The 10,664-nt window shown below is 44.5% G+C and overlaps 1 protein-coding gene across 2 annotated transcripts; it reads left to right on the forward strand.

Moving 5' to 3' along the window:
* The first annotated feature begins 229 nt into the window (after nt 1-229).
* Nucleotides 230-10,597, forward strand: LOC134535672 (uncharacterized). Of its 2 annotated transcripts, none has more exons than XM_063374867.1 (2): nt 230-352; nt 8,685-10,597. In XM_063374867.1, exons 1-2 carry the CDS (start codon nt 259-261, stop codon nt 9,122-9,124), a joined length of 534 nt encoding a protein of 177 aa, XP_063230937.1. In that variant the 5' UTR covers nt 230-258; the 3' UTR covers nt 9,125-10,597. The 2 variants fall into 2 exon arrangements, with proteins under 2 accessions (XP_063230937.1, XP_063230938.1); XM_063374868.1 differs by having other exon boundaries at nt 231-334.
* The last annotated feature ends 67 nt before the right edge of the window (nt 10,598-10,664 follow it).

Consider the following 10,664-nt stretch of genomic DNA (forward strand, 5'->3'; position numbering starts at 1 on the left):
GCAGTAAGTTACAACTGCACTGAGATTGACAGCTTGTACAGACGCACTCCGTCATATTCCGTAACCCGCTGGTGCTGCGAGAGACGACTTGGCATCAGCTATGTACAAGGTGGAAGGTAAACACGGGCACGTACAGCAGCTGTGTGTCGCATCACTACTCGCAGGTGCACCACACCTGTGAACACAAGAGGTGGTGCCGCGAGCGAGAAGCCGCAGTTTTAGCCAGTCAGAAGTCGACCACCACGCGCGGCTAACGTCATGGCTGCTTCGAAGCTGTTGCTGGTTGCGGCGCTAGCGATCCTGCTGTGCAGATGTGCCCTGGCCGACGACCCAGGTACACACACTCTTGCAGGTGCGGCCTCTCTCCTGCTGCACAGGATAACAATAAGTCATTTCAAAATAGTTTATTGTAAATAAATATGCTGTATGTCCACCTAGGGGAAAATAGCCAAACCAACGGACTGACCAATGTATTATACGTTACTAGCTAAACCCGGCCACGCTTTGCTGTGGCACAGTTTAATATTAATTCATTGTTTAATTTAATATTTTACTGTGCATGGCTGTGGAATGTAATAGAAGAAATAAAAATGTGTTTAGCTTAAATATTTTTATTGTAAAGCTAATGGAAGGACTACATTCCTTGTTTTCCCATTTTTTGCATAAACATATAGATCAGATGGTTTACCGACTCTGGAGCACCCGACATATAACTGTCCATGAGAGAAGCATTCATTTTCTAAATTCAAACCGCACACTTGCAAAGATTGTCCTTGTGCTTTATTGATGGTCATAGCGAACGCAAGGCGTATTGGAAATTGAAGTCGTTTGAACTCGAACGCCATATCTGTCGGAATAAGTGGCATTCGTGGAAGTAATACCTTTATGAAGTCCAATCAAAATTGTTGCTTCAATAAGATTATCCATTAATTTTTTAACTACTAATCGTGTACCATTACATAATTTAGGCTGACAGATATTTCGAAGCAATATAATTGGCACACCAATTTTCAAATTCAAAATATGTGGTGGTAATCCTGGAACATCGAGTGAATTGAGAAATTCCGTTGGAAAGTTCACTGCTTCATTTTGGTGCACTACTGAATCAATAGATTTGTATGTCATTGTTTCACCTTCGATTCTGTTTATAATACTATTGTTCATATCGTGTACGTCAACATTTTTAGCCGCTAGAATGGCTCTTTCGCTCAACCATGCATGATTTTTGAATTTTGTTTCGATGTTTTGGAATACCTTGTCTACTAATTCCTCTTTTGAATCTACGATGTTGCATAAATCAGATGATAAGCTGATTTTTCCTGTTTCTGGATTTGTAGGTACAGTGCCGTTACCAACTTCAATTAATTGTCTTGAAAATATGACTGCTGTTGGATCGTTCTGAAGTTTAACTCGCATATTCGTGGTTAAATGCATTTTTTTTACTGTGCTCCAAAAATTTGAATATTTTAAGCAGGCATGCAATTCATCAGCAGGTGTTGAGCGAGGTATCACTGGGAGCGTTTGCCTGAAATCACCGGATAGTAACACCAACACTCCCCCAAATGGATCTGGATTATTTCGCAAATATTTCAGTGTATGGTCTAATGCTTCCAATGACTTTTTGTGAGCCATTGTACACTCATCCCATACAATGATTTTGCACGTCTGAAGAACTTTTCCCATTCCTGAAGTTTTTGAAATGTTACATGTTGGACTTTCTGTGCATTGCATGTTTAGTGATAGTTTAAGAGCTGAATGCGCTGTTCTACCTCCTTCCATTAATGTTGCAGCAATACCCGAGGAAGCAAGAGCTAATGCAATATGGCCATTTGAACGGATCGTAGCAAGGATTAAGGAAATTAAGAATGTTTTTCCAGTTCCACCTGGAGCATCCAAAAAGTACAATCCACCGGATTGGTTGGCCACAGCTTGTATGATAGTATTATATACTATATTTTGTTCTTGAAGGAGTCTCGGTGTATTTTCCTGGACGAACAATTATCATAACAACGTACGTGATTATAACAAATTATAATAGCAATATATAAGATATAAGCTATAAGATAAGAATTATTTAATTTTCAAATGTATTGTACGAAATGTATTTTTTAATTTAAACGTATTTTTATCAATAGAGTCGAAAGAATATACTTTCAAATTAAATAAAGTTTTTTATTCTTTCTTGAAATATATATATATACATATTTGTGTAAACTATGATCGTCAAGGCACAATGGTCGAGCAGTCCGCCCCGTGCTCGCGTGGTGAGCGGACGTGTGCGACGCGACGTGTCTCGTGCGCTGTTACTCTCCTGGTTTAGTGCGAGAGCGAGTTAAGTGTCGTGCGGCTTACACGTAACGTATTCTAAAGGCTTCTTACTGACTTTCGCAGGACCATCATGGCGACTTGCCAACCGACCCCACGAGTGAATACCCTTCGCGTGAAGTGTCAAACCAAACCGCTCGCGTTGGACTTACTCCGATGGCTCGACGAGACCCTTGGGCTGCAGGATGACGAAGTGATTGCTGTACAGGTCGACGGACGCCAACGGTGCATCTTTGTGAAGTTGACATCACTACTACACTGCGAGAGGATCATCCGAGAGACCGGCGGAACGTCTCAGATACACGCAGCGAGCGGTGAGTCACTACAAGTAGACATAGAACTGGCGCTAGACAACCTGAAAACCGTCAGGGTCGTAAACATTCCCGTGGAAGTACCAAATGAACGGATTGTTTACTCGCTCACTCCGTACGGAAAGATACACACGTGCGTGGACGAAATGTGGGGGGTGTATCGCAAGTTCAAAGCCAAGACAGGGGTACGAATAGTGCAAATGGAACTCAATCAAAATATTCCCTCACAGCTGGTAGTCGATGGGCATCACGGGTTCGTAGTGTATGACGGACAACTCCAGACCTGCAGTCACTGCTCGCAGGCGGGACACCACCGCGCGGCCTGCCCCACTCTTCCGCGCGAGCGGTCGGGCGCGCCGCGCACGTGGGCGCAGACACTGCAGAGTGGCGCGCAGAGCAGTCGCTCGACAGAACCGCACGAAGTGCGGGACCGGCCCACCACCTCTGGGGCGAGCTTACATCCGCCGGCACAAACTCTGACGTCAGAAGACAGGGAGGAGAGGCCTTATGAGGCGGTCCCACTCAAAACTCTGCTGTCCACCATTACCGCATCACCTCTTGCTCCGACTCAACAGGACATGCCCGCCCCGGATATACGACTCGATACGCCCATTGACATGGAGGATGACGGAATGTCCGAATGCTCACAGGAGGCGCACTCCACCAACCCCCGCTCAGGCAAAAAGTCCGGTGGGCGTGAACGGCCCCCGAGCGGGCGCAAGGACAAAAAGGCCCGTCATGCGAGTCGCAGTCCAAGTCGCGACACCGCCCTACCGGACAGCCCGCGTTCACAACGTAAATATTCACTCCGCATTGCCCAGCATGCGATCGAGCAAATCAAGGGGGGCGCGATCAGCATAACGGAACAGAGTGGGGGAGGGAATGACGTAGCTAGTAGCAAAGACGTAGCGGATGACTAGAGTTTTAACAATTGCCACTGTCAACATTTGTGCAATTGAAGCTCCTTTCAAATTTCATGCTTTACACAGCATTGTACGTGCGCACGCTATCGACGTACTATTTTTACAAGAGTGTGCGCTAGAGCGGCTACCATATTTTGACCAATATAATGTGTACCCCAACATCGGCCCTCAAGGGAGAGGAACCATTGTTGTCACGAAGAACCATCTTGAACTCACGCACATCAGAGCGCACGCATCTGGGAGGATAATCTCTGGCACACTCATAGCGCTCAATCCCTCCAGCGCTACTGGCAGGAGCATTATCGGACAATGTGTGAATGTCTATGCCCCCTCTGGCTCTCAGCGTCGAACAGAATGCCAGGAATTTTTTCGCCAGGAAATCCTTCCATTTATAAGGAATGATGGCACGGGTCTTATTCTAGGTGGAGATTTCAATTGTATAATTACACCCAGTGATCACGTTGGTGGACACTACCCCATTAACACTGCACTGCATGAGCTCGTTACTGCCATTGATGTGGAGGACATGGTCGACATTCTTCAAGTACCCACACCACATTACACCTTTCATGCCTATTCATCTAGTTCGCGCCTAGACAGGTTTTATATGTCCCGCACGCATCGACACAACGCGCGATCATATGATGTGGTGCCAGTGGCTGTCACAGATCATTACATGGTCGTTTGTACTGTGGCTGCTCCGGAGGTTTCACCCACACCTGGGCGTAACTACTGGAGACTACAAACACGCTTGTTGGGTCAAACTGAAGTGGACAATGATTTTCATCGGCGCTGGTCTCATTGGTTGCGATGTAAACAGAGGTACGCGGACACAGCGGATTGGTGGGATGGCTGCGTCAAACCAGGTCTGGCCAAATTATTTAAGCACCATGGCGGGCGTTGTAGACGGGAGCAGGACTCCCTTCTCTATTTGCACGAGAGGGCCCTGCGGGAATTAAGTACGCATCCAACCGCAGTTACCAATCCGAGGGATCAAGCCCGTCGCCTTAAGGAACGGATCATCGCCATACACCGAGCGAACATGGAAAGTCGCATTGTATTCAATAACACCAAGAGTGCGCTACAGCAAGAAAGGCTTAGCATTCACTCCCTCATGCGAGATCGGAAGAGGCGTACACGAAGGCACATCAGCTCGGTTGTGGACGCGAATGGCACGGTCGTCAGGGATTCCACAACCATCCTCGCAGCATTTACAAGTAGTTACGAGGAACTCTATGCGGACCACGACATTGACTATGATGAAGGGACGTCATTCCTCGATGTGTATGACAGCAGCCTTGACGACATAGCACAGCACCATCTGGAGGCCGACCCAACTGACGAAGAGATCACACACATCGTTCGGAGGGCCCCAAAAACCAAATCCCCTGGTGTGGACGGTATCCCCTACGAATTCTACCAGCACTATTGGCCAACGATTCGAGAGGAATTTTGCGAAATGGCGCGCACGGTCATTCGACGAGGGCGTCTGTGCAGCACGCAAACAGAGGGAATCATTGTGCTCATACCCAAGGTACCACAGCCACGTGAAGTAGCCCACTATAGGCCTATCACGCTTCTGTGTGCTGACTACAAAATCATCGCACGGGTGTATGCCAATCGTATTAAATCAGCGCTGTCTGATGTCATCGGGCCGGACCAACATTGTATTGTGCAGGGGACGTCCATCACACATGGCACTTCTGCGCTCCGCGATGTGCAGCTCCTGGCGCGCACTACGCCGGGCGCTGTCGCCCTCCTGAACATTGATCTTGAGAAGGCCTTTGACCGGGTGCAATGGAGCTTCCTCGACAGGGTGCTCGAGCACCTTTGCTTCCCTCCGACAGTTCGAGCTGTCCTACGCACGTTCCGTGAGAACCTAACCTCGAAGATGTCCATCAATGGTTGTTTTGGTGACAAATTTCCGATTCGCTCCTCTGTCCGACAAGGGTGCCCGCTCTCGATGGTACTTTTCGTCCTTTATATTGAGCCCCTTATAAGGAAATTTAACTCTACTCTCTCAGGACTGAGTATTCAAGGGAATCCTTTAACGTGCATTGGGTATGCAGATGATGTTACGGTCATTGTGCGTAGTGACCATGAACTCACGGCCGCTCATGCTATTCTTGAGGCCTTCCACAAGGCAACGCATGCAAAATGCAACTTCGCGAAAACCAAAGTGTTGAATCTGAAAGCAGCGCCAGATGTGATTGTGCCACAGCATTCATTCGTGTCTACGGATGCGATCAGGACACTTGGAATACTTTTCACGGGTGACATCGGTCATACCATTCAAGAGAACTGGGACGGAGTGGTGCGGAATGTTCGTGGTAGCCTGCTTGAGTCACACCTTAGAAACCTCAACATCATCCAACGTGTATATATCGTTAACATGTACTCCCTTTCACAACTCTGGTACATGGCACAGGTGTTCCCCATGCCAGCTGCGATTGCAGCTCAAATCAGGCAATACATTGGATGGTTTATCTGGAAAGGATTCCTCTTCAAGGTCAGCCGCGATCAGCTGACGATGCCTGTCAGTAAAGGTGGTCTCGGACTCATTGAGCATGAGCAAAAAGCACGAGCCTTGTTCCAGAAATGCGTCATACAACGTGTCTTACAGGGTGGTCGCTCCTCGGCTTTGTACACAGCCGCATGGGGCGCCAGGGAGCGCCTACCCCGACACTACAAGTCCGCCGCCGATCACCTTCGCACGACGATTTCCGAACTTCCCGAAGGTACGCATGTCTCCACAAGACAACTGTATGGTTTCCAGCGACGAGCAACACCCTCTGTGCCGAATATTCAGAATAAGATCCTTTCTTTGCGTTGGCTGAACATATGGAAAAACGTTTCTGATCCTGAATTACCTACTCATCTCCGTGCCGAAGCTTTCACATTTGTCAACGACCTGACACCCACCCTTTGTCGCAAGAAACGCATTGCGTTATCCCAGGATGACCACTGCGAACTCTGTGGCTACCGTGACACCGCCCTCCATCGCATATGTGCTTGCTCATTCTCGCGCCCCTTGTGGGAGTGGTGTAAAACCAAACTTTCCAGACTGCTCTGCCTACCTCCACGGGACGTGTGCGCGGACCGCATGTGCTACCTCGACATCACGGCCTTCCCTACCGTGAAGAGGCGGGCGGCTGTGTGGCTGATGGCGAATTTGATAGCTTTTGTGCTCAAAACTCAAGTGCCATACTTCTTGCGGGACTTCATATCCCAGCTACGACGTGACAGATGGTCTATGGTAAAAAACAATACGTTAAGAAGGAGGTTTGGACATTACCTTTTCATGTTTTGAAATTTGTACAGATGGTGTGGGACTGTGTTAATCCGCAGGGGCGAGGTATCAGTATCGTGTAACCCATTTGTGCTGACTGTAATCTGATGTGAGCTGTAATGTTATGTACATGCACATGATATCACAATAAACTAATAAACTAATAAAAAAAAAAAAAAAAAAAAAAAAGTAGCCTGATGTGCTTGAACTTCGACAATATTGTACAGCATCGTCGAGCGTGGTCACAACTAAGTTGGGTGACCATGATATTTAGTTATAGAAACTTTTTTTCCGAATTTTCCGGTGGATTTTCCCAAACTTTTATTTCATATAAACACTCTTCTGTTAAGATGCAATGTTCTGTAAAAATTTCAATCCAAACCATCGTATACTTTCCGAGTTTTGCGGCCAAATACATACGGAAGCAAAATTTTTATATATATAGATTATAACAATTAGTTAAATAAATAGATGTAATATAATTATCTTACTATAGTTTAAAAATTCAATAATAAGTTATATAATAAAAATGGTTAAAAAAGTATTTTCTAATGATGAGTTTCGAAAATTGATACTTGGAGTTCGAAACCACGCACATAACTTTAAATTATATTGCCACAATAATAAATTGCAGAAAATATTTTGTTATTATGACCCGACTCCTGGTTTCAGATAGGCAAATGTGCTTTCTGTATCATTAGATATTATTAAAACAGCTGTGCACGTGAGGTGGTTTAATATCGATATTTAGTTTATATTAAATAAGTTTCTTTACCTTATAATTTATTCTTGGCGCAATGTGGTATATTTTGACTACACCATAATTCAGAATTTTATTTTCATATTAATTATTAAAACAATACTGTCCCAAATAAATAACCACATTACTAAAATCATTTCTGAATCATTCCTAAAACTAAACCTTTCTTGGTTCTCTCTTTTTTTTCCTACCAAAGATATATAACTCCAGTAATCATCGCACTAGTATAGAGAAATACTTGACAGAGTTAACCAATTGGAAGTAGATTAAAACTTCCTTTGAACAAAACAACATATGGACTGCATACGCTTTTACATTAAAATTTGTACTGAAATTACTAGCAAAAAAATACAATAATTTATGTAATGATTACAAATCGATACATTATCATTGCTGTAATTCCAGGATCTGAAATTATTTTTAAATTTGCGATTGATTATTTTTGTGACTATTTAAGATCATAATATTTCTAAAATAGTTTTGCTGTAACAAATATGTATTTCACTCACTCATGCGCTTGGTATGTGCTCACGTAAACGAATATATAGGCTAAATATATATGTTGTCTGAAAGACCTCTGCTCCTGGGTATTGCAGAAACGCGCATGCGCTATAGATTTCATGTTGAGCTTCCGTTCGTGATGCGCGCGCACTTCATTGCGTTTCCGTTGATTACTAAAATTGCACCCTTAATGCGCCTAAAGAAGCATAACTTCAAAAGTTGTGAGTTAACAAATTGTTTTATATGGCGGTGAATATTTGAACATTTCCTTTTAGAGCACATCCACGCGGTACACATCTTCAGGCAGCAATGAACAAACTAACCTCTGAACTAATCTGACTTGTCTATAAAATTCGTTCTCCTGTCGTAAGCGAAAACGTTTCCTGACCTTCCATGGTATTATCATCACTTACGTAAATAATTTTCCAGTGATAATGCAGAATTAAATGCCTAGTCACGCAGTTGATTTTGTAGGTTTACAGTTATAAAGTGTCTTAATGAACACGTGTGTGTATTTGTACGCGGTTGTGAAAAATGACGTCTCCGTCGCATTGACGAGACCGTCTCCTCCTCAGACGAGCCGACCACACTCCGGGACACGTCGACCCTGGCAGGCGCGGGGGGTCACAGCGGTGACGCGGCGCCCCAGGAGGGCAGTCCACCCTGGCCGTCCACAGGGGCGTCCAGCGGCGTCCCGACGCCAGGAGTGCCGGCGGTCCAGCACGCGGGCGCAGCCCCGGGTGACTCTGTGGTGGTCGAGTCCATCCTCGCCAACACGAGCCTCGCGGGATCCGCCGCCGACCAGTGGAGCTCCTCTGGCGCAGGGGAGGCCGTCAGCTCTCCTCCGGGCGCTGCCGACTCTTACTCCGGCGAGGAGTCCGGCAGCTCTGACGAGGAGTCCGGCAGCTCTGACGAGGAGTCCGACAGCTCTGACGAGTCCGACTACAGCGGCGGTTCGTACGGCGATGACGGCGATGACACCGTCTACGATCTGCTACGCCTGTTCGGTGTCTGAGCCACTCCCCCCTCCCCGCGCGACTGGTGCTTGTTCTCAGGCGACTGTCGCCGGCCGAGTTGGTGTTTCAGATGCTCATTTATTACTTTTTGTATACATTTCTAATGTGGATTGCTTTTTTTTAAAAAAAAATTATTCTGTGTGTACTGTGTTTACTGCCACTAGCCTCGGCTTCACGCACAATGTTGAGGTTTGGATGTTGCGTGCCATTATTTTTCATCCACCACAATTTCTTCTGAAGTCTCCCTTTATAAGCTTTATATTTTTTTTCTGGATCAGTCTGTCGCCATATATACGCTACTTGTCATTTTATATTTGTAAAAAATTTGGACAAAAATAAATAGTTTATTTTTTTTCCTTTAACTTTTGAGTCGAGGTCACTCAGTAGAATTTTTTTTTCTGTAGTTCCACAGTTTTTTAATATACACATATTTCCTTCTACGATCTCATTTTCTCGGCGAAAATCTTCAATAAGCGAAAAAAAGAAGAAAACTATCAACGTGACGGATGGAGCCGAGACTAGTTTGTAGCCACTACATATTTTGTGAAAATTCACTCTTCCAAATATTTTGTGCTAACTTTTATTTGGCTATAGTGAAATTTCATAGACAATTTGGTTTTCACAACAAAGTATTAGACTGGAGTAACGTTTGTGTTCTTTCATTGCTTGCGTACGATGTAACGCCTCGTGAAAATTTTATAGCTACAATACATTTATCACTGCAATGAGGCACAATTCGATTCAACATTAGTTACCATTAAGTTTCCTGCGGTAGCCAACAATAAGACAACCACATTTTGAGTAGAACGTGGTAAGTTTTCATGGTCATAGTACACGGACGGCGAACCAATGACACGTGTGTCAGTGGTGGCACGCGACAAAATAATTCGGGGACGCCAACAATTAAAGAATCTATGTATTTGATCGAAAAAAAATTTTTGTTGTAAAAAATTAATTTGGCGTCGTGTAACCTTTGAATCGGTGTCAGGATGGTAACAGATTGCGTGAGAGAGACAGCTTCCGAATGAAGTGAGCAACTGACGGATTTACGAGACGCGGGGAGAAGTGAGTGCGCACTTCGTCTTCGTCTTCGTTTGTGTTCGTTTGTACGTCGTCGACTGCAATTACGTTTTCAACAGTTTTCAACGTTTTTAAATCTTATCATTTGGCATGGCTAGTTTTCCAAAAACAAATGCAAGATAAGTGTCAAAGATATTTACAATCTTGGTGGACTGAGAAATACGGCTTGATGAATCAAGGCGATAAAGCAATGTGTGTTTTATTTTCTGGAACAGTTCGGCTTGTATTCTGTCATAAGTAAAGAAGCACAAACCTATTATAAAATATTTAGCATCTAATTTGCAACACCATAAATCACACTAACCTTTTCTTTTATTTAAATAAACATAAAATAGTAAACATTTCGATTGCTGTACCAATATCTAGTTGAAAATAAAGAAATTTTAAGTTAATAGCATCTTGTTTCATTTTTGGCCGTTATTATTATCACTAAGTCAAGATTCTTTGATGGCAAATCAT

This window comes from Bacillus rossius, chromosome 10 (genome assembly GCF_032445375.1).
Source record: "Bacillus rossius redtenbacheri isolate Brsri chromosome 10, Brsri_v3, whole genome shotgun sequence".
Classification (NCBI taxonomy): domain Eukaryota; kingdom Metazoa; phylum Arthropoda; class Insecta; order Phasmatodea; family Bacillidae; genus Bacillus; species Bacillus rossius.